Here is a 27,656-nt window from a genome sequence, read left to right on the forward strand (position 1 = left end):
ATTATATTGTATTTATTTTTAGAAGATGTTTTATTATGGTTGTATTATGCTGTAATAAATATGAAAATAATACGTGTATAGTTTAGGTGACCCAAAATACACGTAACTTTTGAATATCAAGTTTTAGATTTCGTATGTTTCTACATAACTCAAAAATTAATCGACATCGACATTAATCTCATGCTTCACAATATTGCTTAATTCAAACGTAAATAATGATATATATATATATATATATATATATATATATATATATATATAGATATGTATATAGATATATATATATAGAAAGAAAACCTTTTTAATTTAGATGACCCAAAATACATATAATTTTTGTATATAAAATTTTAGCTTCTCTGGGTTTCTGTACACATAACACAAAAATTAATTAACATATTAACTCAAAATAACAATATGATATTATATTTTAACAGATATAAGTTGATATGAACATTTTTTATGATTGTTTGATAAAAAGGAAAGAAATATTCTAAACATTTTGGTTGACTTATAACTTATAGTTGCGATTGCAAATTAATGTTCCTACAATACTCTTTCAGAAAATAAAACATCGTTTTTTTTCTCGGAAAAAGAAATACGTGACTGTATGAATTATTTTAATTCAACGTTTAACTTAAATTCGTCGAGCAGCTTTTAACAAAATATAAAGAGCGTCAAAACAGTGTGGGGCTCCATAATAAATGAATTGAAACAAAAAGTAAATTGAAACTGGGTAATGTTTACCTTCATTTCTAGATAATTAACCGTATAATTTGGTTCAAACTCATATAAAACAATAAAAATACGAGATAAGAACCATTCTAAGTACCTAGCGCGCGCACACTGACTTACTCGTCGAGTGTGAAACCGAATGAGTTTCGTTATTACGAAAAATAACTAGAAAGCAACGTCATCTAAAGTTTTTCTAACAATTGTACCGTATCAAAAGAGTGTGTGGTGTGTTATTGTTCACTGTCACTTCGAGACGAAATCATGGTTGTGAAACTGAAGCTGATCTCCGCAGCTTGCGAGAACTTGGGAATTGGAAAAAACGGCGATTTACCGTGGAAATTGGAGTAAGCTAATAAGACAGTGTTTATTTTATAAATTTTAACTTGTTTAGCATCTCTGAAAATAAAATAATGACAATTTTAGAAAGAGGAATACTTGAAACATCTTCTGAAGTACCAGTGAAACATGCGACAGTCCAGTAACAATTATTGAGTATAGAAGTCTAGTTAACTGTGTAAAACACACGGTTGTTTGTTAAATAGTGTAGTCTTTTGATTCTCCATGTAATTTTAATTAGTAAAAATTCGGTTGAACAGTGTTTGAAAATTAATTAATTCAATTAAGATACTCAAAATATAATTTTGCAGATCTTGCACTATCGGGATTATTTATTATAATCAATTCATTATTAAAAATATAATAACAATAGACCCAAAAGATACAAATATGACAGATAATGCCAACAATATGACAGAGAAATGTCAAAAAAAATTACAAACAACTTGCAAAAATTTGACAGAAAATTGTTAAACATTTAACGGAAAAATGTCAAATTTTTGACAGGCAACTGGTATAAACATTACAGATAAATGTCAAAACTATGACAGACAAATGTCAAACATTTAACAGACAAATGTCTAAAATATGACAAACAAATATTAAAAATATGACCGAAAATGTCCACAATATGACAGACAAACTTCAAAAATATGACAGACAAATATCAAACATATGACAGAAAACTATCAAGAATATAAGCGGAAACTGGTAAAAACATGGCAGTCAAATATCAAAAATGTGACAGACAAATATCAAACATTTAACAGACAAATGTCTAAAATATGACAAACAAATGCTAAAAATATGACAGAAAATGACCACAATATGACAGACAAATGTCAAAAACGTGACAGACAAATATCAAAAATATGACAGACAATTCTCAAACACATAAGGGACAAATGTCAAAAATATGACAGGCAATTGATAAAAGATGACAGCCAAATATCAAAAATATGACAAACAAATGTCAAACATATAACAGACAAAAACATCCGATGTTAAAATTATGACAAACAGATATCAAAAATATGACAGACAAAGGTCAAAAATATGACAAACAAATGACAAAACATACGGAGGAGGACTTTACATTCAAAATTACGGTCGACAAATTGTTCTCATAAAAATTTATTTCTGATCCTTATAAAAAATACTATATGATCATTTTATTAGTTAACCCGGACGATTCTTTACTAAAATATTACGTTACAGAAAGGAATACGCTTACTTCGAGCGCATGACAACCAAAACCAAAGATCCCAACAAGAAGAACGTGATGATCATGGGACGAAAAACGTGGGAAAGTTTCCCGGAACCACCAGGTCCCGAGCGGATATCCATTATCCTATCCAGACAGAACCTGGACGTGGGGAAACACGATCAGGTGTTCGTTTACAATAGTATGGAAGCGGCGATCGACGCCTTGGAAAATCAGGAAACATTTAAAAATATAGTTGAAGACGTCTGGGTAGTAGGTGGCACCACTGTCTATAAAGTATAACGTAATTTTCAGAAGTGAATTTATTTAATTAATAATTTAAATCGTACTTTGCAGCAAGGTTTAGAATCAGACCGGTTCTATAGGCTATATCTTACCAGGATATTTAAAACCTACGACTGTGATACTTTTTTCCCGGATTTACCATCAAACCTAGTTAAAGTACAGTAAGTCGAAACAAAGTGCTAATTGAAAAAAAACACGCTTCCTAGCTTCTATAAGATAAAGACTACATAAAATTATATTATTTTCAGTGATCCAGAAGTTCCAGACGATATTCAAGAAGAACACGGTATTCAATATCAGTTTAATGTATACGAAAAGTAATATACGATATTGAAACTCTTATTGTTTTGTTTCTATTTTCAATGGCATATTTTAATATCGAACTTGTATTATTATTTTAATCTAATTGATAATGTAAATTATTTTTATGGATTTATTAGTCATATGATTGTAGAACTATGTGATCGTAAGGCAACTCACCATACACTGTATTTAAACATTTGTGTACGTTATGTGCGAATTGATAAGACCAAAACGAATTATTACCAACCATTTTATTTTAGAGTATTAACAATGGGTGTTAAATTAAACTTAATCGTTGCTGTAAGCGAAAATATGGGTATCGGTAAGAATGGAGATTTACCCTGGCGGTTAAGGTCAGTTTATAATAATATAACCTATAATATTTCACTGATTAACTATTTATCGATACTGTATCGTTAGAAATGAAATGGCCCATTTTTCTCGACTGACTACAAAAACAAATGATCCCAGCAGAAAAAATGTTGTTCTTATGGGACGACTGACTTGGGACAGTATTCCCGCAAAATTTAAACCGTTACCGAATCGTATTAATTTTGTCTTGACCAAATCGAATCTGGATTTTAGCTCGTATGAGAACGCCCACAAGTTTGATAGTCTCCAAAGTGCCATAGATGCTTTGGAGTCAGATAAATATAAAGCATTGGTTGAAAACGTTTGGGTTATAGGAGGAGCGTCAGTATATAAAGTTAGTGTTGGCGATTGTTTTTCTCAAGTTCTGTGAGTTTTGCTTTTTGTAGGAAGCACTTTTGTCAAAATATTTTTATCGTTTATATTTAACGAAAGTTCAGAAATCATTTGATTGTGATACCTTCTTTCCATCACTACCAGAAAATTTAAAGGAAATCAGGTAGATTTGCAATAAATAATTTAAAAAACGTACATATTTAAATAAATTTGTTTTTCAACAGTGAAGCAAATGTCCCTACTGAACAACAGGAAGAAAAGGGCATAACATATTCATATCACGTATATGAAAATATTTCAGAGGCTGTTTAAATCTTAAATCTGACCTCCATCACTAGGAATAAGAGTTTTTATTAAAACTACATACATTTTCACTTATTTTTTTACAAATATATAAATTCTTTATAATATTTGTGTTTTAGTTAGAACAACCAAAAGGAATACTACATAAGTTTGTTACTGAATATATTCTATGTCCATAACTATTATATTTGATTAACAAACTATTCAATTTTTTACAGTAGTAAATAAATTAATTGTCAACAGTTTTAAAAAAATATATTCCTATATTTACGGATGAAAATAAAGAAAAATATAGCATCTTGATTAACTAGAAAAACATTTGAATACAAATAATTTGAAAATTAATTTATATGGTTTGGTATTCAGCATTTACATAATAACACTAATTTTACAGGGCTTTCTTGGTTCTCAGTCCAATTTTATTTACCTCATAGTATTGCTGAAATAGTATGCAAAAGTTATTATGTATTTTATTCCAAAAAATCACGAAAATGAAAAAAGGACAAAATGAATTTCAGCCAAACCTCCCACAAGTTATTTCTGAATCACTAAAATATTTTTAAAAAAATTCAGTTTGTTCCATATATATGCAAACAATGCTGTCTTTGAACCGCATCTTTTATCATACATCCTTGAGAATTATTTATTGATGTAATAGGCTTCTTGATAATATTTCACAAAATATAGGTTACCCAATATGACTTTGTCAGATAAATATAAAGCATTAATTAAAAATATTGCAGTCATAGGACGTCAGTACCTAATGTCAAATCCAATTGACTTAAAGTTTCACTTGTTTTCCAAGAAGTGCTTTTGTTAAAATATTTTCAATTTGGCTGTAATACCTTTTTTGCATCATTACCAGGAAATTAATTTAAAGTTATAAGAAATTATTGAGAACCAAGTAAGTTTGATTTCCGATTTTCAAACGTTAATATTAAACAAGAGGAAGAAAATGACAAAAAACATTCATGTTACTAATGCGAAGAGATTCCAGATGCTGTTTGTTTAAAGTTTCCTCTATGGCTGGGAATAAGAGTATTAAAACTACATATATTTTTACTCATTATTTTTTTACCTTTCGTAAATATATACATTATAATAATTATGTTTTACTTAGAATAACCAAAATAGATACTATACAAGTTTATTACTGAATCCGTCCATAAACATTCCTTTCCAGTAAGGGACTATTACTCAATTGTTTCCAGCAATAAACAAATTCATGGCACAACGCCCATGAAAAAAGAAAACCCATACCTGAATAAGAAAAAAGCACAGTGTTTTTTTTTCGGATTTGTTTTTATATTTACAGATCAAAATAAAGAAATATATACAGTTTTGATTAACCAGAACAAAAAATTAGAATAGTAATAATTCTAAATCATTTTAAAGTTTATATGGTTCGGTATTCAGCATTTATATAACAATGCTAGTTTTACAGGGCCTTCTAGATTCACGAGGCTTAATTTTGTTTACATCTTAATATATTGCCTAATAGTATGCGAGGAGTACCGTGAACTTTAGTCCAGATACAAAAAAATAAAGAAATCTGAGTTCAAAACGAATTTCAGCCAAAGTTCGTAGTACCGACCTCGCACGGTTTGTTATTTCTTAATCGCTAAAAGATATATTTAAAATAAATCAGTTTCTCTCACATATAAGCGAACAATGCAGTCTTTGAACCATATCATGTCTCACAACATTCGCCAAAATGATTATTTGATATCGCAGGTTGCTTGATGATACTCGGTACAATATTATCCGTCCCAAAATGATATGTTGTTATTTTTAATACCCCATTTATTGAGCAAAATAGGTTTTGTCGTAAATGAAAGTTTGTTGGCGCGATATCAAATATTCATCGGTCCGTTCGGTTTTCATTGCTGGAAGTTATACTGAAATTGTTTATAGGGCCCTTGTAAGCGATTCCTGCTGAGAATGGGGCATTTGTTGTTTCTTGGTCTGCATGCTGATCTGTCGGTCTCCGATGTGGGTGGTTTGATTCGACCAGTCGCCGGTTTGCAAAGTGGACCTGTAGAACTTGGAGGTAGCTTTGTTGAAGATGGGTAGCAGTTCGTTGGCCTCGTTGGAAAGAGCCTGGGGAAACCAACGGGTTAAATAGGTGGTGGTTTCTTTGTTAGCTCAGTCAGTACCTTCATGTAGATGACAGCATCCGTGCCGTAGCCTTCGCAGGAGAGCAGTACCAAATCGCCGTGGAAGTACCTGGCGTATAATCTGGAGATGGGCAGGCCATATCCGTAGCCGGCTAGGGGGACTGTATGGGCGTCGGACTTGCTGGGTTGTGGGGCAGTTGAGTACATGTATTTAAATAGCTGGTCAACCGTTGAACGACTAATACCGCCACCTTGATCTGACATCTGAAATTGATTCTCCGTATGAATACGCCAATAAAAGTAATCATATATTAATAATAACGAAGCAATTTGTTTTAACACTATATCAATATTCTAAAACAATTAATCTCACGTTAAACTGTGATGTGTTAATTACAAGAAGTTCTTTCTGGTGAAAATGACCACATCAAGTAAGGTTACCCTTACACTATACATTTCTTTGCTACTCAAAGTGATAGATTTGTCAATAAAGTATTACATAAGATGAAAAAATAAAGTGATAGATAATTCTAGACGATCTAGGCAAGGGATATATTATCACTAACATACAGAAAAGATATTGTCCTTCCAACAAAACAACCATTAAAATTAGCTAACATCAACTGATCACTTTGAAGTCGGTACAAGCAACACGTTTACGTTTTTATAAACTAAATCTGTCAATACCTTCGATGGTGTTGATAACGTGCATTATCCGTTTTATTTGAAGGGTTATATATGGACCTTAGAGACTCAGCTGAAAGTTTTAGCATATCCACCATATAGCCCAGATATTTCTTCATAGGATTTTTATTTTACCCAGTTTTTGCAATAAGCAAGAAATGTCATGAAGATCAATGGATCTTCTAGGAATTATCTATCAATTATTTTGGCACTTACTGATGGGTTGGTTCTGATAGGAGTATCAGATAAAAATTTAAAATATTTAGGTAAAAAAACTAGAGAGAAGAAAAACTAGAAAATTACAAAAATTAAAAACAGAGAGATGGAGGGAAGTTGGGGAAAGAGATGAAGGAAGAAAAAAAAATGAAAATGAGAAAAATAATTGGAAAAAAGGATTTAAAAACGAGGAGAAAACAAAAGAAAATGGGAATAAAGTGGTTACAGAGAAGACAGAGTACGTGTTAACCGAAAACTAAGAAATAATGCAAGAATGAAGCCAAAAAGCAAATAAAACAGGAGAATTGATGAACGAGGACGATAAACAAAACACAAAAAATGCGTGTAAAACGCACAAAAAAGACAGATAAGGACAAGGAGCTGAATAAGGAATATGGAAAAAAGAAATAGCATAGTGTACCACTAATGAAAAAGGGCAAAAAAATCCATAGAAACTTATCCACTCCAAAAAATCTATAAAACCAATAGTAGTATGAAGATGTATCTCCATATGTACTTTTATAATGTTGATTTGCTATAAACATTATTTTGTTGAATAAACTTTTTTTTAAAAAGACTTTCTCATCATACTTAAAACATATCGCATACCCACCTTAAGACAAATATCTTCTTTTCCTCTGGATACAGTCACGGTGATCGGAGGGAACGCTCCGCTAGAATTATGATACTCCATGACGGCCCTCATCGAATTCTTAAACAACTCAAACAGCATATGGTACAGATGAGACGGTACATAGACAATATTGATGTACGGTTCCTTTTCAAGTTCTAGCGAAAAAAAAGACACTCATCAAAGACTCACATCACAAGATAACTACAAAGCACTTTAGCGCACGAATAAACATATATCTTGGTAGAGTATATTTATCTAACTGTCAACACATTCCTTTAATTTGTACCTCTTGATATCATTTTAAAAAAAATTGTTCTATTAAACCTTTTAATGTAATATAAAAATGAGAAAAACTATTACACACTTACTACATTAACCATTTACTAGTAGAGGTAAGTTTACACAATGTTAACGGACTTAAAATTGCTTTACTGAAGTAAGTATTAATATAAATTTTCAAAATTAAATAAATTATAAATGTATCAAGGTTTTCTGGGCAAGTCAAGTTTATAGAATTTTTAATAATCTGTGTATAATAATTGTATTATCGATGATCAAGATATCCAAGTGTAACAAATGAATCAAGTCAGAATATTCTTGACATAACACAGCTTAATAAGGGAATAAGAGCAATAATTGAGATTTTTAGGTGGCAAATGAGTAGTTTACTCAACTTTAGCTTTTAACAAATAATCGACATCATAACAGTTTTGTTGAGAAACCAGAATTGTTTTATCACTGTAAAATATAACTGAATATAGTTTTTCGAAAAAAAACGAGTCTGATATGATTAGAGATATGGAACCCAACGCTATCTTTGATTAAATAAAAACCATAATTTATTTTAGATTTATAGCATATTGGTTTGACAAATAAAATATCGGTGTAATATGTAAGATAGAAACAAATATTAATAGTTCGAGTTACAGTATTAATTATATATACTTGTTAATACTATACTTAGCTATTAAGAACTCTCTACAATAATTATAAAATTGTTACTGTGATATGGTTTTTTATTTTAAGAGTTGTGAGAGCTTATAGATGCAAGAGGATAATATTTTGCAGATGATAAGTTGTTGAAACCACAGAATGGCGCTGTGAAGATTTAAGGGTATCAACTATTTACTGGTGTAATAATATAAAGAGTGTTTAAAAGAGCTTTGTAATGAATGTATTATCTTTGAAGGTCAATTATTACCAACTGAATCAGACAAATACGAATGCAGTCTTTGTTTAAAAACCATACATTCTTCATGGTTAACCAGACTTTAGTTAGATTTTATGTAGATGATAATAACTTAACCAATACACCAAATGATTGTGATAAACAACACAGTGTCATTATTGCTTATTAGATGAACAGGCGTATCATCATTAATGTTTATTCGCGCTGCATGAACAAAAACTATATAAACACTTACGGTTGTGATGGATTTCGTTCAAGATCAGGTCCGGTGACGCCAGATAGTACTGGTCACATAGGAACCTGGCGTTCTCGTATGCGTCACGTATAACACTCACAATATCGCACTGGGTATCTATGCAGCCTATGTACTTGCTCTTGTTGGGGCCTGGGGCCCTTTCCAATTGCCCGCCGAATATCAAAGCTGCAAACAAATGGACTTGTATAAAATTAGAGAGGTTATAACACAAAATCAAGCTAAAGTGTAATGTATGATTGTGTAATGGTGAAGCGGTTGAATACAAGAGAGAGTGTTAGAGATGGGAAAATATTTATATTGATTAGATCTCATTCACGGTTCAATTTTGGATTGTTCTTTATCAACTTTAAAAGTGAGTACTGAATCATTTTCAGCATATTTCACCTGCTATACTCGAATGTGGATTTTTTAAATAACCCTCATATTGAAAACGTAAAAAAGTAATTAATGTTTTCATATTATATTTACTTAAAGAAAAGTTTATCATTAATTCATTTTCTTGGAAATGATGTATTTACTGGAAGCATGTGCGGTTAAAGCTACTTTGTTACTTTCGAGACTCGTATTGTCAGAGTGTTTTTGTAATAACTCAGTCTGAATTATTTTTTGTCTAGATAGAAAGGGGACGGCAGTCGTTCAGGAGGTGGGAGGCAGAAACAGGGGAATGGTCATAAAGTTCGCAGCTTGCTGGGACGCTTGAAGACATCAAGAGGCCATGAGATAAGTAATAGTACCCCAGCCGCTTTAGTTTTGTTGCATGGTAATGGATAGAATAGGAAGAATTCTCTGTGTCTCTGATAAAGGTTTTATTGATAGGATAGAGAATAGACGTTTTCGATAGAGAGTTGAGAGTGGACGACAGACTTCGTGTGAGTGGAGATACGATTGTAGGAGGATTAGAACATTTAAGAAAGCGATCCAGCGAATTGTGGTCAGAAAGGATTAGTCATTTTCTGTACGATTATGTAGGAACATATATTAGGGCCTGGTATAAAGCGTATACTTGTTGTTCTGTTGTTGTGAAAGAGATAGGGTGCTCTTTCTTGGAGTATAGATTAAGGGTATCTATTGAGGGTAAGTATCTATAAATGAAGCGTGATAGGCCAGGTGGGATAATTGTTGGAGGATGAGTCCATGAAGAAACTTGGTAAGATTTGATGCTCTTTATACCACCTACTTTCGCTCAGAGTCAATAATTGAGATCCCAAAGCTTTCACTTTTGTATACAACAACATCTTCATCAATTTATAATACAAATCATGTTTCTCCTAGTGTTTTATTTGTCAGCCCGTTTTGTTTATACATTCTTTTTGATTTGGAGCGTTTATAGTTCGAATAGTTAAAAATATTTACGCGACGAGAAGCTCCAAATTAGAAAATAGGAAGATACAAACCGACCTTTGTCGCAAGTGAAATGACCGGAAAGAATCAACCGATAAGACGTTTAAATGTCGCATAATATTTTTAAATCCAAATGATAGTCGGTCTCCTTCAAATCTACTTCGACGACCTTAAAACCATCACAAGATCTTATGTAAATTAATCGCTAAGAACAACAACATTATTAAATAGTGTTTTCGCGAAAACCGAACATGAATCATATATATAGAGAACCGGATACCATTCATTAGTATTATGAATTATAACAGCACTTAATGGGTTGGCGAAAAAGTAACTTCGGTATTTTTTAATAAAGTGCTTTAATGTCACATAATACCTCTCTAAAGATGCCATAATATAGTATGTTTGAAATGTAGGGTCATTCATTTATTCAGTCAAAAGTTACTATGCTCTGCTCTACGTTTTCCAGTTGTTATTTGAGGACGTTAGGCAATTTATATGTGGATATACTAAACAGTGATGTAGCAAAACATGGAAATCCTTCCACATCTCCAGTACTCTATTTAACACTATTTAAAGTTGAGAACTGAAACGAAATTACTTTTGGGGTCAAATTAACCTAACTTGGTGGCACCACTATTGGTAGACTCATAAGATCTTTGTAGTGGTTTTAGCAAAGGAAGTTCTGTTACACTCACAAAAAAATGTGTTTTTCTTGGCTAGAGCGGAGCTAGGACTTATTGATGTATTAGGAGATTTCGGCGATGTATGAAAATAAGAAGTATTAGCGGTATTAAGTGTATGAAAAAGTAATCCACGTTTTTTAAAATTATAATTTCTCGAATGTATCAACACTTTTTTTAAATATAAAAGATAATCTGTGTTCTTAAATATATTCTTAGCGACCTATGATTGGTTCTGTTAATTTGGCCGAACCTCCTACCCTTTCCAGCCGTGGCATGGATCACAAAAGGACGTTTTTGGAATCTTGAGGGCATAATCCTCGGTACCACTTCGTACAGTTAACATTCCTCGTAATAAACCTATTTCTATTAATATTTACGTGTTTATTGTATCGCTCTCATTATTCATTTTCTTAACACACTGTTCACATTTGGTTTGTTGTAATTATTAATCAAAAGATTAGATTATTAATTTCTAACAACATAATTTAATATTTTGATTTATTGTATGTTGTCATGGAAATTAGCTCTATACTAAAAAAACTCCTGAATCTATTATATCTCAACGGGTTGATTGAAAAAAACTGTTACAAATTCCCTGTGACCCCGTAGATCTGAACAAGGGAGTAGGTAGAGTATAATAGATCTGAAAACACCTAGAAAGCGATGTATAGGAAGTTGTCCACATCAGCTACATAGTCCAAACACTTCTCCATGTCATTGCTATATATTTTTATCTTTGTTCTTATATTTTATCTAATAGGTCAAAACTAAATTTGATCTTTTCCTTGCACCATCACTATTGACATGAACGCTGACAAAAAAATGTTCTAATAGTTATAACTATATTTATCGAGTATTATTTGCTTGTACATATTTTGATCACGGATATCTATTGGTGAAAATATGATGTATCAATGTAAAGAACTGTTAAATTCGATGGTTTTGACAATTCTATACATAAAACAATAGTTTTTCATTTAATATTTTTGAGATATCCGGTGTATACAGACTCTTACTATATAACTCTCAAAGTTGCATTACTTTACATTAACTAGTGTTAACGTTTGATTTGGATAAATCTGCTGCCGAAGTCCGTCAAACACATTTGGAAACTTATAATAATGCTGCTGCTCATTTGTCAGTCTTGATTTAATCGATTTAACAGTGATGAGTTTTGATATCAATGGGAAAGAACAGAACATAGAATATTGATTATGACACCGATAACGTGGATTACTTTTTAATGAACGTAAAAATTAATATTTGCTATTTAGGCAATTTTTAGCAACACAGGAAAAAAATATAGCTACGCAAAATATGTGAAATTATTACTACTTACTGTGTTGGTTGATCAGCATCCTTATTGATATCCTGGACATGTAGAACCTGTCCAGAAAATATTGTATGCTGTGCTCCGTGTGACAGTCCACGTCGTGGGACTCCTTCAGTTCCAGAACTCCCTGTGCCATGGTCTCCACCACGTCCGAGTGTCGATTTCTGATCTTAACCAGTTCGCTGCAGAAATGCTCCAGAATGTCCGGATTGGGATCCTTCTTCTCGAACTCCAAAATCTCCTGAAAACTCCTAATGTACCTACAGAATAAAATCGTTGAATACTCTACGTCAACCTACTGGGTTGATAATAAAGTAATGTCAGCTTTATAAATCTCATACAAATGATACATTTATTACAGCCCCCCCAAATTGTTTAGAGCTCTATGGACACACCAAAAATAGAAAATGTTACTATGGCTACATTTGCTGATGACACTACGATGCTTGCTATTGGAGACAATAGCAAAAAGCAATCAGAAAACTGCAACACGCAGGTAACAATATAAATAAGTGGACCCAGATATGGAGAATAAAGGTCAAAGAGACTAAATCAGTGTATATGGAATTCACCTGCAATAAAATGTTATCAAATAAAGTAATCTATATAAAGTAAGCTATCACATAACATAAAGTAACAAAGCCTAAGTACCTTTGGTTGAAACTTCATCGGCAGAAGCATATTAAAAAGAAAAGAACTTGAATTAAGATACAAAAAATGTATTTGTGATTTGGAAGAAAATTTTACTTAGTATAGTAAATATTAAGTTGCTACTGTACAAGCGAATAATAAAACTGCATCAACATAATACAAGTACGAGGGTCATTATTTATATTTCAGGGATAGGAAAAAACAAATAGTTAAGCTGCGAATATATTTGTATTGTTTTTCAAAGTACTCGCCACCATGATCGATACACTTTTGCATACGCTTAAACCAATTTTCAAAGTATTTATTCCATTCCGAATATCTTCAAAACACGATTTTTGAACGCTTCTTGAATAGCTTCTTCGGGCGATGAAAATCGTTGACCACGCATTTTGTTCTTCACGAATGGGAACAAAAAAGGATTGGGTGCCAAATCAGGGCTGTACGGCGGATGACCCACCAATTCGATGTTTTGAGTGCTCAAATAGTCTATTGTTTGAGAGCTCGCAGTGTCATAATGAAGAACAATCCGGCGTCTCTTGTTTGTTTTCCTTATTTAGATTATATTATCGCAAATATTATTACAAACAAATGGTTGTGTACCAATCAGAACTTTATCGAAGAAACAGGCCACCAGTGCTTCGTGCGCGAACAACTTTTGTTGGATTTGGTTCATCTTGGAACACCCATACAGTCGACTGCTGCTTACTTTCGGGCTTATACGAATATATCCATGATTCGTCACCTGTTACGATTTTATAAACGTCTTTCGAAACACCGCGATTGAATTTTTTTAGCGATTATCAATTTGTGTGGGATCCAACGCGAACATAACTTTCACGCAGCTAAGTGTTCATGTAAAATCGCATATATGCAGGTGGAACTAATGCTTAGGGATGCCTCAACCTCACAATAGGTGACATGACGATCTTGCTTAATCATTTCGCACACAACATCAAGGTTTTCTGGCACAACAGTCGATTTTGGATGACCTTCACGAAACTCGTCGGACAGCGAACTACAACTACAACTGAATTCACTAAACCAGCGATACTCGGTGATTTTTGATGGAGCTTCATCATCAAAAGTCAAGTAAAGTTAATTGATGCACTCTTGCTGTGATAATCCACGTCGAAAATCGTAAAAAATCATCGCATGAAAATGTTCACGATTTAGTTCCATTTTTTGCCGAGACGAAACTTTCAACTAATTATAAAATAATAAACAAAGAGTCCGTGCGACAAAATGTTCTTATTACGTATATCGTCAAAATGTCAAACTTTACAATGGAGCCGTCAGATGGACTCACATGACAACAGTGTTGCCAATTCCCGAAGTATAAATAGTGACCCTCGTATTTCAGAATAAAGTCCTAAGAAATATTATGGATACACCCACATACTATAATATAAGAATAATTAGTTACATAGAGACCTTAGGAACTGTCATAGAGAAAATTAAGAGATGTGGAACGCAACAAGACATGAGGAAAGACTCTACTTCCATATAATCCTTCCATATAATCCAATATAGAAGTACTGCAATTATTGGACTTAAATTCTTACAATCGTCTTCCAAATTGATAGCTTGTCATAAGTGTGTACCATTTTCTTTTAGATAAATATAAAATGACGAACCCAACCGAACAATATTCACTGAACTGCTTTAAAAATATAACCTTACTAAAATTACTTACCAGTCATTAACGGCCACAACAGATGGCATCCGGAGTAAGTTTTCTGGCAGCAAAGCAATCTCTTTCATAATATTGGCCAGTCGTACCGGTAGTTCCTTGCGGAGGAAAATGAACGACTTCTCTTCAGATGCATTAAGACCTATAAAGAAAAATCTTTATTTTTGTTTAATTTAGTTTCGTCTTCTTCGTTCTAGTTTAGTTAAGTTTTTCCTAATAGATGGCGTTAAATGGTGCAAGAAAATTGTTAATTGGATAAAAGACATGAAAAGTTTCTTTATTTATTACCAGTATTGTATACTGGAAAAAAAAAGTATAATTTCAAGAATATGGAAAAATGTATTTATTCAAGGTCCATTTGATTCTATAAATCTTGTCCATCTTTCAGGCAATTAATGGATGTCATTCAGAAAAAACGATTTGTCTTTCGAGCAATATCACTAATCGAGCCATTTTCTAACTTTTTCGAAATTGGCGAAGTGCGCGTATCCCATTGATGCGAGAAGTTGATAATCGGATGGAGCAAAATCTGGAGGGTACGGCGGGTGCGATAATATATCCGATACAAGTGCTTTCAACGCTTCCCTGACCGGTTTTGCTTTATGAAACGCCGCGTTATCGTTCTGTAAAACCACTTTAGAAGTACTGCAATTATTGGACAACACTGAACTACGAGACAGACGCACCAAACGGTATAATATTGAGTAGTTGTATAGTGTAAAAACTAGCATTGAGAACTTTAGACTGAACTCCAATCGAAGAACCTTGTTTTGACAGCGTTGTATGACTACTTGATTTGAATTATTAGTGCAACCCCATATGTGCACCCCATAGGTCCAAATTGGCTTTATAATTGTATTATAGATCAACCTCTTTGAGTTTAGATCAAGTTGAGAGTATCTTCCGACTAACCGGTATAGTTTTTTTATTTTGGTTCTAATGTGTTTTGCTTTTTGTCTAACGTGATGCTATTAAAATTATATGAAATTATTTTATAATTGTTAATACTATTTACAACATTCATTGTAACTCTTGATGCACAAATTTATTTAACACTAGCGACCCGCCCCGGCTTCGCACGGGTGCAATGCTGATACTAAATTAAATACACTACAGAAAAAATATGAACGTTGTATATAAAAACATAGCGGCCCGCTCCGACTTTGCACGGGCATAAAATATATATGCCTATGTCACTCAATGAAAACATGATTAAAATCGATCCAGTATTTTTGGTTCATTCATTACTGCCCTTGGCCTGCACGCATTAAATTTGGAGTAAAACAATTCCTCTTCCCCTATACTTACTATGAAGATTTCCTGCTCTTTGGAATATATAAATTCATACAATTTTTATTACATTACACATTTTTAAACGCAAATTTTAAATTTGTAATATCTCCGAAAATATTTGTTTAATTTACATGCTGTAAGGAACCATATTGATCTATATTAATTGCACATTGTATTTGAGGTACTTAATTCGATAAGGATTAATGCCGTATTGCTTAAAATAGCTTCGTAAATAAGCCATTTTCTCACGTAAAAAGTAAACAATAAAAATGGTTAATATGGGTTATCCCTAAAAGATAAACATATACCATCGCGGACTTTTTTGTAGACCTTTTTATGGTGTACAATACTGTAGTACATTAATTTGATCTAACTCGTAGGGTTAGGCAGCGTTTTTGCTAATTGCTAAATAAGCCTAAAAAATAGGTTAATTTACGACATCACGTTAGAAACCTCTAAAATTAGCAATGTTGCCTTAGTATATTATGCATGTATTATACATATAAACCTTCCTCTTGAATCTCTCTATCTATTGAAAAAAACCGCATCAAAATCCGTTGCGTAGTTTTAAAGATTTAAGCGCACATAGGGATATAGGGACAGAAAAGGCGACTTTGTTTTATACTATGTAGTGATAATTATTACCTGCAGTATATTGTGGTAATTAATAAAATTAAATTAAGATGATTTCCAAATTTTAAATATCTTGTAAACAAATAGAATAGATGTTCTTGTTATTCTCGAATTTTGTTAATCTATGTTGGAACGAAATTTTCGTATATGTTGGGTTTTTCTTTCACACCTTCCGATAAAGCAGACTCATTAATTTCTTTTCTCTACAAAAAACAGTCACTAGATGACTCTCCGTCCGCAAACTTATTTAACAACCTAGTAGGACAAATATTGTTCATAGTTAACCTACACATTCCAAATGAGACACATATTAATTTCATTTATTGTTTAAAAAATGTTACTTGTTAAAAATATATTAATGATAATTTTAACGTCACGATTTCAAAAAAAAGATAAACGCATTTACATTGATTATCATTAATTAAACCAGATTAAGACCTGACGCATTGTTTATTATCCGGTTTTTGTTATTGCACCAGAATACATTTTATAAGATGATGCACGTGATGTTATTGTTAAATTTAAATCATTAGAATGGTAGAGGAAGCTATTAACGATTAAATTAACCTCTTATTGCTGTTGTTTGGATACATAATATATACCAAGAGGGTCATATACAGGGTTGCCAATAATCCAAATCAAATTCCTCAAATTGGGGAAAAATTTGCTAAATCCCCACAAATTCGCCTCAAAATTATTTTAAAAAATGAAAAAAAGTTTCAACCGTTTAAATAGTATTAATTTTTATCTTTTTACAGCGGTTTTATCATCACACGGGGATCTAATATCAGCCACAAGAAACCTCCAACTTCATTTTAACAAGGTCGAACAGTGGTTGAAAACATGGCGTACCAAAGGAAATGAGACAAAATCTACCCATGTCACATTCACCCTTTGTAGAAGAACTTGTCCCTCAGTAAAATTGAATAATCATGCACTTCCGCAAGCAGACAACGTTAAATATCTGGGAATGAATTTTGATCAACGTTTGATGTGTAAAAAACATATAGTGACAAAAAGCAAACAGCTTGGGCTTAAACTAAACCAAATGTATAGGCTGATAGGGCGTAAATCTCAATTATCATTAGACAACAAGGTTTTGCTGTATTAGTCAATACTTAGGCCCATTTGGACCTATGGTATTGAACTGTAGGGTACTACTAGCAAATCTAACATAGATATCCTCCAGAGGTTCCAGAAGAAAGTTTTGCGAGTCGTCGTCGATGCCTCATATTACGTGTCCAACAAAATAATTCAGCGCGATATCCCCTTAAGACCCATAACGACTGTGATTCGAAGTCTTAGTGCGAAGTACTCTGAAAGACTATTAGTGCATCAGAATGCACCAGCCAAACAGTTAAATGTGCGAGATGACAGTGAAGTACGTAGTGCGACAAAGTGAGAATTAACAATCTCTAGAATAAGTTAGAATACGTTAGGAAAGAGTTTAAAATAAGTTAGAATAGTATCTAGAATAAGACTTAGATTATAAGTTGTACAGCAGACTGAGGCACTTACTGATGTGATCTACATGTCAGGATGGTTTTAATTTTGCAAATTGGTGTCAATTCTATACCAAAATCATTATATTTTAGGTATAGTTAACCCTGCTAAAGTAAAAGTACAAATAAATATGACTCGATGTTCTTTATGCGAGTATATCTCATCAAAATCACAGCTCGTTAATCAAATAGTATTTATACAGCATTAAAAATGAACAAGAAACATTGAAGTTGCCTGGCTTGAACATTTTTAAGGTTGGGGGTTCCTATTTCGCTAAAAATATTACCAGTTCTAAATTTGGGCATAATCAATCACGAACTCTTACACTCTTAACAGGTCAGTTGAAAAGTCCCCAGCCTGACGCGTAGATGATACGTTTTTTAGTTAGCGCTAACCTTAAAAAAAGATGCGTGTATAAATTTGACAGCTGTCGGATCATTACAATTAGAGCATTTTGAGTGAAGCAATTTTTGTTATTGTGAAAAAATGGATAAAAAAGAATTTCACGTATTGATAAAATATTGCTTTTTGAAGGGGAAAAAACACAGTTGAAGCAAAAACTTGGCTTGATGCCAAGTTTCTGGACATTGCCTCAGAGAAATCAACCATCAAGGATTGGTATGCTAAGTTTAGACGTGGTGAAATGAGTACCGAAGACGGTGGACGCAGTGGACGCCCAAAAGAGGTTGTTACCGACGAAAACATTTAAAAAATCCACAAAATGATTTTGAATGACCGTAAATTTAAATTGAATGAAATAGAAGACACTCTAAAGATATTAACTGAATGTGTACATCTTATAATTCACCAATATGTGGGTATGAGAAAGCTCGATGCAAAGTGGGAGTCGCGCGAGTTCACTTTTAACCAAAAACAACGAAGAGTTGATGATTCGGAGTAGTGTTTGAAGACAATAGATGAAACATGGCTTCATCATTTCACTCCGAAGTCCAATCGACAGTCATCCGAGTGGACTGCACACGATGAACCCGCTCCAAAGCGTGGGAAAACGCAACAGTCGGCTGGTAAGGTTATGGCGTCAGTATTTTGGAATGCGCATGGAATAATTTTCATTGACTACCTTGAAAACGGAAAGACCATCAACAGCGACTATTACATAGTGTTATTGGACCGTTTGAAGGACGAAATCGCCAAAAACGGCCTCATTTGAAGAAAAACAAAGTGCTGCTTCATCAAGACAATGCACCGTGTCACAGGTCAGTGAAAACGATGGCAAAAATCCATGAATTAGACTTTCTCATCCACCGTATTCTCCGGTTCTGGCCCCCAGCGACTACTTCCTGTTCTCAGATCTCAAAATAATGCTCGCTAGGAAGAAATTTTTGTCGAATGAAGAGGACGAAGCTGAGCCCTATTTTGAAGCAAAGGACAAATCGTACTACAAAAATAGTATCGAAAAGTTGAAGGGTCGCTATAATCAGTATATCACCCTTGAAGGGAAACATGTTGAATTAAAATAACTAATTTTGCCAAAAAAATGTGTTTTACTATGTTAGGCTGGGGACTTTTCATTTGACCTGTTATGCATCAAAAGGTGAAAGGTGAGACTTATTAAAACCAGATAAAATATTGTTTCATTTTCTCCTTCTTCTTTTAAAATTATTTTTAAATGAAAGATGTTCATAAAAGGTTCTTTATATTACAAATTTAATATTATAGGGAACGAAAAATATAACAAAACATTTTAACTTAGGTCTCAATACAAATATTAGATTCAATTATTTTCGGTTACAATTCACAAAATTTTAACAACAGACAACGTTCCAAATTCAAATCCTTGTGCGCTGAAAGGATTCTCCAAAATTAGGCTATTGTATATAGTCTTCTTATACAAAAATGTTAAAAATTGAATTATGATAATTTTAATGTCATACTTTCGAGAAATACAAGCAATTTTATGTTGATTATCATTGTTTATTTTCCGCTTTTTGTTATTGTAATATAATACATTTTACATGATGTCGGACCCAATAATACGACAAATGACCTTGAACATAATAATGGGCTGAGAAAAAATTATTTTCTACAACGTATTTTTTAGTATTGGGAACAATCGACTGAAATCGACTATCGACTGTTTAGTGACTGACTACTTTTTACTATCGACTATTTCAGTCGCTATTTTCGGTCCGACTGATTTTATAACTATTTACTATCGACTGCTTCAGTCGTTTACTTTTAGTTACTATTTTCGGTTCTACTAGTTCATTCGACTGATTTTTAACGTTCTGGCCTTCCGTTCTAACCGCGACCTTGAAAGTAATGCACAGAATTTATGCTTATATAGATTTATATGTAATATATGTGGTTTTATGTTTTTTTTTGTAGTTTGCTTGTGAATAACTATATATTGTAAATTAATATAGCAGCATTTTGGAACGCTAGTTTTCGAGGGCAAAAAAATTAAATTGTAAATGATAAATAGTAAGATACTTTTGACTGGCATAGTAGGTAATACTTTGGACTGGTATAATAGGTAATACTTTTTTGAGAGACTTTTACGATTTTTGTCCAAGCCTCTTGTTTGTCGAAACTTTTTTCCTAAAATCTTGAAAACCAAAATTAGGTTCCAAAGGTTTCAGAAATTGCATAGATCCAAAAGATTTGAAAAATTTTTTGCAGTAGCAGTTGTTAAATTTCTTTCAAAAATATTAACCGTAAAGAGGTGAATAAAGTATATTAAATATTTGCAATAAATACAAATACAAGGAAAATTCTACTTTAATATTCAACAATTTATTTGGTTAGCTATTAAAAAAGCACCACAGTTTTTATTTGTTAACGAATGGACTATCTTAACAGAATGTTTTCAACTTTTAAAGCCCATTGAAATAATGACCACCGAGTTATCTGGAGAAAGATGTTCCAACGATGTCTTTAATTATACGGTTAATAAGAGGACTGCAACATTCCATCAAATCCAGGATTTTAACAAGTGGATGGAGAAATAATGACAAATTTGTCTATTAGATGTCATCAATAAAAGACAGGCAATTTTAGAAATGAATACGATATGCGGGAAATCCACATTTTTAGATCCTAGATTTAAAAAAGCAGGATTTGGTATTGCAAATAATGCTGTGGTGATACAAAAAGGTATCACAAAAGAGGTATCTTCCGTTCTAACTTCAATAAGTACAAATATTCCACAACTCAAAATTCAAGACAAAACTACTGACCAAGAATGTATTGACATCTGGAGATATTCTGATAAAAAATGGCTAGAATGAAAGAAGTAATTACTCCAAGTACTGCAGCAACTTTACAGATTTAGCAGTATTTGGAAATTCCACTTATTAGGCGTTTAGAAAACACATTGGATTTTTGGCAAACCCATAAAATGAAACTACCTGAATTATATCAGTTACACGTAAAATATTCCTCTATACCCGCAACATATGTCCCCTGGGAACGAGTGTTTTCAAAATCTGGGCAAATAATTAACGATCGAAGAGATCGCCTCACGGGTGAAAAGTTGAACATGATAATACACAGTAATTTAAAAATATTTCCGTTCAAAAATAAATAAAACTTTAATTTAAAAGGGGTTTGATAGTTATTGTACGATCATTTTTAGGTTCATCGTGGATTAGATTTTTTAGTGATTAGGTATACGTTTACATTTTATTTAGTAGTTATGGTTATGGAAAATCTTTAGTTTTTAGGGTTTATTTAAGTTGTATTGTACTATTTATATTTATTATGCTGTTATTTAAAAATAGCAATTAATATATTAAAACACGATAAAAAAATTGTGGTGTTATTATTATTCCATTCCTTTTTATACATCCACAGAACATTCAGTATAAAAGTAATCCTACTTCCTTTAAATTTATTTTATTTTTTAACTTTAAATTTATTTTAAAAAAAAATATAACTGCTCCAAGCATTTATCTCCGTCGTTTCCTATCTCACATTTTATACAGACAAGAATTCGTACATCTTCGTCTGACATCACGAATGAAAAAAAAACAGTCGAACCGTGCATTTGTCTGAAAATAGTAATTACTATTTTCAGTCGCTAGTTTTTGACTATCGACTGTTTCGACTGTTTTCAGTCGATAGTTCCCAATGCTAGTATTTTTCATGTCTCCTAAAGTAAATTAATTCATATAAATTACAAAAACGATTCAATCACGTATCTGCTGCTTTGGTCGATATTTTTTGTTATTTTTCTAGTAAAACCATCATTCTGTCGCTTTCCAGTCAAGTCAGTCTCTTTTGAAGTCAACTTAACGCTCTTGAAATAGTTCGGCACAGACCGGAACAAATGTTAATCGAACGGGGCAAGGCCTGGACAATAAGTTGGATGCACCAATCTCTGTCAATGTTTATCGAGGCTAGTCGACAAAGCCTTTAGTAGTGTTCAGTTATGTCAGTTTTTGCCAAGAAATCGAATTATGACGAAAATGACCTTGGCGAATTTCCATTTTCAAACCGCCATAACTTTTCACTGAGTAAGTGAATGACGCTAGTTTTATATCTGATATGTACTATGGACTTTTACCTTTCAAATGTGCTACATTACGGCCAGTGCTGGGCAGTATTTGAATTATTTGTAATTAAAACACGTTATTGAAATACAAATACATATTAGGTATTTGCATCTCAATTACTCCTTAAAAATGTATTTTGTAATAAGTAGTTTGACGCTAATAAGTAGTTAGTATTTTAAATTAAGCATTCATATTGGCCACGAAAATATCATGTCGATATCAAACCCCGCAAAATTCACCTGATCAGTGACGAGTGCAGAAATCCCAAAACAAAAGCTTGATTTGAACTTTCGAAAACCTTAGGCTATTAATATAATATCCATATAATTGTATGGATTTGCGATTAAATGTTTCTTACTCTCAATTACCACTATCGATACTACAATGCCTTGGAAAAAATATCGATATTATGATTTCAAAATACATTAGAACATATAGTCTATTCAAAGTTATTTTGTACATACGTCATCTAAATTTGTGGCGTCAAAACGTCGCAATGTTGCCGCAACAACTCTGAGTTTTAGTTCACTTTAGCGTTGACATACAACAAAATTCTAATCTAAATAAAATAATTGAACAAAAATGTTATCAAATATAATTTATTTTAACATTATAGTATATCTAAAAACTACAGTTAATTATACAGCTACAATAATTTATTAAAAGTTAGAGTTATAAGCTCTTATCGCTATTGTTTTCAAGAATTTTGCATACGTCTGACAACCGGACGACTCTGACAGGCTCATTCGTTTACGTATTCCAAATATTCAGACAACATTGTGTCTCTTTTTAACTAGAATAAAATGAGAAGAAAAATATTGTCTGATTCTGAAACGAACTTACAAATTGCGGCAGGCGATACATTAAACATCTTGATGACGCATGTACGAAAAAAATTTGAATAAAATATACATTTATCTATCTGGATTTGCGAAGTTATCCAAGATTTCGCCTTGAAACACTAAAGAAGATTACTAAATCATACTAACGTGTAAACCCTACAACTGCTGGGCAACGCCAAAGATATCAGGAGATTGAAGCGAACCAAACCATACGAACTTATATAAAGTGTATACCTTTAGTGTAAACTATAGCTATAACTTATTATAATTTTATAATTGAGGAATACATATTGATGTATTTTCTGGCACTCGTCTTGCTTGTGAATTAATCCAAGTACAAATAAAATGCAGTAATAAATTAATTGTAAATTAAGATTGTATTAAGCGTATCTAATAAAAATGTTATAAAAAAAATACATGGGAAATAGTATTTTGTAATTGGTATTTTAATTAAATCAATTAATTAGAGTCATGTGACTTTACGGCCATCTATTAGGAAACGTATTTTCCCCAATCTCATATGATACAACAATATTTTTGCTACGATTACACTTTACTAATGAAATCGATTAACTAGAGTTACGCGACTTTAAATCCACAAAAAAACGTATTTTCGTCAATCTTATATAACATAATATGTTTACGGCGACTTCGTCCTTAAAAGAACACCAACTGACACCGGCTGAATTTAAATCCAGAACAAACGAAATATCCAGGGAAGTTACCTCGTGATCTCAATATATATGTCCTGCGATATCGTGACGTGTACCTTGTGTGAACAGTGGCGGAACAAGCGCAACCGAAACAACAAAAAAAGAAAATGTTGAAAAAATGAAAATTAAAAGACATAGAAGACGTCAGTGTTCTATACTATAATGTTTAAACAAGTACTGTTTTCATATTATTTAACATAAATATACCCTTGTCCCGAAGAAATCTACAAAATTATAATATTTTACTAATAACTCATATATACCGATACACTTATTTTCGCATTGTATGCTGTTAATTTGTTCTATTACATAATAAATCATTACATTATCCCAACAAACTTTTTTAACCTAAAAATTATTTCCTTACCACAACTGTTGTGAACAACAACGCGTAACTGGAAAATCTGACTGCCGATAAAAGGAATAAAAAAACAACAGCTATCGATGCACAATACTTTGAATAAAATACATTGTACCGATTTTTCACAATAAAGTTTCAAATTAAAAATATTTTAAAACTAATTTATAGGCCCAATGAATTATACATCAATTCACAAGAACTGGCAGCGTATCAAAATAATGTCTGGCGTCTAACGTGTACATCAGAAGTCAGGGATATACAGAAAGTAGCCAATTATTAGGGACATTATTCGTATTTATGTGATTTCTAGTTTATTATATTTATTTGGATAAATTGTGTTACTTTTAAAGGGTTATTTTAGCTTAAATAGGTACTGGTATCATTATTACTATTCTTGTGAAGTGGCAACACAGTAAACGCGTCATTTGTCAATTGTGTGACGTTTCTTCTCATTCAGTCATTGTCTAGATATTATAATTTCACTACTTTTAACCAACTTTTTTGTATAAAACAATCAAAAGTTAAGTAATGTAAGAAAATTATCCCTAATAATTTGGCCACCCACTATAGACTGTCGATTAACCAAATGTAAAGCATTAAGTACCAATACCTGAGTTACACTGCTGGAAACTTTGTTTCAAACTTTTTTCTTGGTACTACAATTTTATAAATTAATTGACGAACATTTTCAGTTCTACTTAAGAAATTTTCTTGAGATGTAGTGGAAATCTTCCTTGTATATATCTCCCTCTATATAGATTTCAGAAATTTTGTTTCGCTATTTTTAAACTGTTAATAAGCATTATTTAAACAGGGCAACATTTTTTAAATTGCAAAAAAATCCTTCAAAATCATTTTGTCTTTTGATGTCTTATTTTCTTTTTATTTTTGTTTTTTGTATTCTTAGAGCATTAATAAAAACCTTGCGCAATTGTATAATATGTTACATTTCCTTAAATCGAATTTAAAATCAAATGCATGTTTCAATACGCGCCTCTGGAGTCGGAATCTGATGTTGTTTTCAGAGATCCTAACGGCGACAGACTTTGACCGGGTGACGTATCGACGGAACACTTGTTTACAAAAATAACGCTTTCCGGGAATCGCTCATTGTTTTCGCGATAATTAAAAACAATCCGACAATATAACAATATTGTTCAATCATAACACATGCGATAAATAAAAACACGAAAAAAAATGTTTGCGGACCAACTTTAAAACGTTGTGTGTCCTGTTCACCGGGCCATCAATAAAATGGATTTAACGACCCGCAATCAAAAAATATACAAATGATAAAGTCGACCGATGGTGATACAAGAAGGCCGTTACCCCGTTAAAAAGTTTATCTGAAGTTGTTTTCTATTTTTATATAAATTGCGTTAGTATTTTAAAAATAGGTACAATATAACATGGAATATATATACGAGCTAAATAATTTTATAGCTATTATATAAGATCTTCAAATAATGATGAAAGAATCGTTCACAAAAAATCATAAACAAAATAATATTTTACAAACAATAAACGTTTTGTTGTATTGATTATATTAGTCGCTCCTGTGTTTGATTATATACATTGCTCCTTCAAATTTATGCACAATTTTTAAAATACATTCTCTGTTTTTAAATTCGACTTGGCAATACACGGAAAATTATATAAGAAGCATTAAATAAACTGCATTCAATCATTGTAAAGTAACAGCTGACCAACAATATCAGTCTCACCGATACTATTTACAGGCTAACGTATAAAATTCGAACACTTGCGTTTCAATTGTTTAGGGTTTACTTTAACCCTTCGTTATATTATGAACTTACCAAAATCAATAAACTTTTTTATTGAAAGTGGCGATGGATTGAACTGGGAATAGAAGTCCAGCATTTTGGAAATGCTTTGAAGTCGCGATATAAGCCGCATTCTGACGCCGAGTCGTGCATTCGACCACTCACCCACTAATAAACGATATCAACGTGTAACAAACACTGTATTTGTAACAAATTCTGATTAATACATCGACTTTGGCGATGAATTTGACCTTGTGTTTTAAGAGACGTGACTGAAAACGTCAAATTTTTTACCAGGTTTAGGCCACACGACATACAAGTACTTTGAGTAGAGGGTCATATATCTTAATAGATCTTGAAAAAATATTATTTGGTAGCAAATTTGTGGTTCTAATTGGTTTAACTTTTATATAAAATGAAATATTGTTACTTTTACACTTTATAATTAAAACACAATGTAGGCAAGTAGCTAAAATCTATATATGTATATTATCCATTATGACCGCCCTTCTTCACCAGCGCCCTCGCCATTCTCTTGACGCACCTTTAAAAATGCCTTTAAAGCAGGGTTGTCCAAATTAGATAGGATCTAGGGCCAATAAAAATGACTAAATTGATTGGGGAGCCGCAGAATTTTTGTAAACACAAAATGCAGGTATAATATCATTATTTTATTATTGTATTACTTTTTCATTAATTTATCTTTTACAATTCTGTTCTCTTTTACAAAACATAAGCGTCAATATTGGTAGTAGCTTGGTTAGTTTTAAAAAAAGCGCTATGGCGAATTTTCATTATTTTATTTATATATTTATATTTCATTATTTTTTATTTAAATTCATTATATATTTATATTTTAGCTTTATGAAATTTTATGATATTTGTATTTATATATAATTTTGTATATTATAAATATTTTATATCACTACATAGTATAAAACAAAGTCGCCTTTTCTGTCCCTATATCCCTATGTGCGCTTAAATCTTTAAAACTACGCAACGGATTTTGATGCGGTTTTTTTCAATAGATAGAGTGATTCAAGAGGAAGGTTTATATGTATAATACATGCATAATATACTAAGGCAACATTGCTAATTTTAGAGGTTTCTAACGTGATGTCGTAAATTAACCTATTTTTTAGGCTTATTTAGCAATTAGCAAAAACGCTGCCTAACCCTACGATCATATTAATGTACTACAGTATTGTACACCATAAAAAGGTCTACAAAAAAGTCCGCGATGGTATATGTTTATCTTTTAGGGATAACCCACATTAACCATTTTTATTGTTTACTTTTTACGTGAGAAAATGGCTTATTTACG

General features: G+C 32.1%; 3 protein-coding genes across 4 annotated transcripts; 2 read left to right on the forward strand and 1 right to left on the reverse strand.

The window, feature by feature from the left end:
• The first annotated feature begins 845 nt into the window (after nt 1-845).
• On the forward strand, nt 846-2,920 carry LOC143194891 (dihydrofolate reductase). The gene is made up of 4 exons (XM_076401671.1): nt 846-1,076; nt 2,287-2,569; nt 2,630-2,739; nt 2,827-2,920. The coding sequence occupies exons 1-4, from the start codon at nt 994-996 to the stop codon at nt 2,897-2,899; spliced, it is 549 nt and encodes a 182-aa protein (XP_076257786.1). The 5' UTR covers nt 846-993; the 3' UTR covers nt 2,900-2,920.
• Nucleotides 2,921-3,077: 157 nt separating this feature from the next.
• Nucleotides 3,078-3,994, forward strand: LOC143194890 (dihydrofolate reductase). The gene is made up of 4 exons (XM_076401670.1): nt 3,078-3,234; nt 3,302-3,587; nt 3,640-3,749; nt 3,811-3,994. Exons 1-4 carry the CDS (start codon nt 3,152-3,154, stop codon nt 3,896-3,898), a joined length of 567 nt encoding a protein of 188 aa, XP_076257785.1. The 5' UTR covers nt 3,078-3,151; the 3' UTR covers nt 3,899-3,994.
• A 951-nt stretch (nt 3,995-4,945) lies between these two features.
• Pdk (Pyruvate dehydrogenase kinase) lies at nt 4,946-26,621 on the reverse strand. 2 transcript variants are annotated; one of them, XM_076401664.1, is made up of 7 exons: nt 26,366-26,621; nt 14,690-14,828; nt 12,352-12,605; nt 8,965-9,165; nt 7,520-7,695; nt 6,046-6,270; nt 4,946-5,989 (listed from the first exon to the last, which is right to left on the reverse strand). In XM_076401664.1, the coding sequence occupies exons 1-7, from the start codon at nt 26,463-26,465 to the stop codon at nt 5,798-5,800; spliced, it is 1,287 nt and encodes a 428-aa protein (XP_076257779.1). In that variant the 5' UTR covers nt 26,466-26,621; the 3' UTR covers nt 4,946-5,797. The 2 variants fall into 2 exon arrangements, with proteins under 2 accessions (XP_076257779.1, XP_076257778.1); XM_076401663.1 differs by having other exon boundaries at nt 8,965-9,150; nt 26,366-26,606.
• Nucleotides 26,622-27,656: the final 1,035 nt, after the last annotated feature.

Source organism: Rhynchophorus ferrugineus, unplaced genomic scaffold (genome assembly GCF_030347505.1).
Source record: "Rhynchophorus ferrugineus isolate W39M unplaced genomic scaffold, kcgeb_rfMv2 rfM4, whole genome shotgun sequence".
Classification (NCBI taxonomy): domain Eukaryota; kingdom Metazoa; phylum Arthropoda; class Insecta; order Coleoptera; family Curculionidae; genus Rhynchophorus; species Rhynchophorus ferrugineus.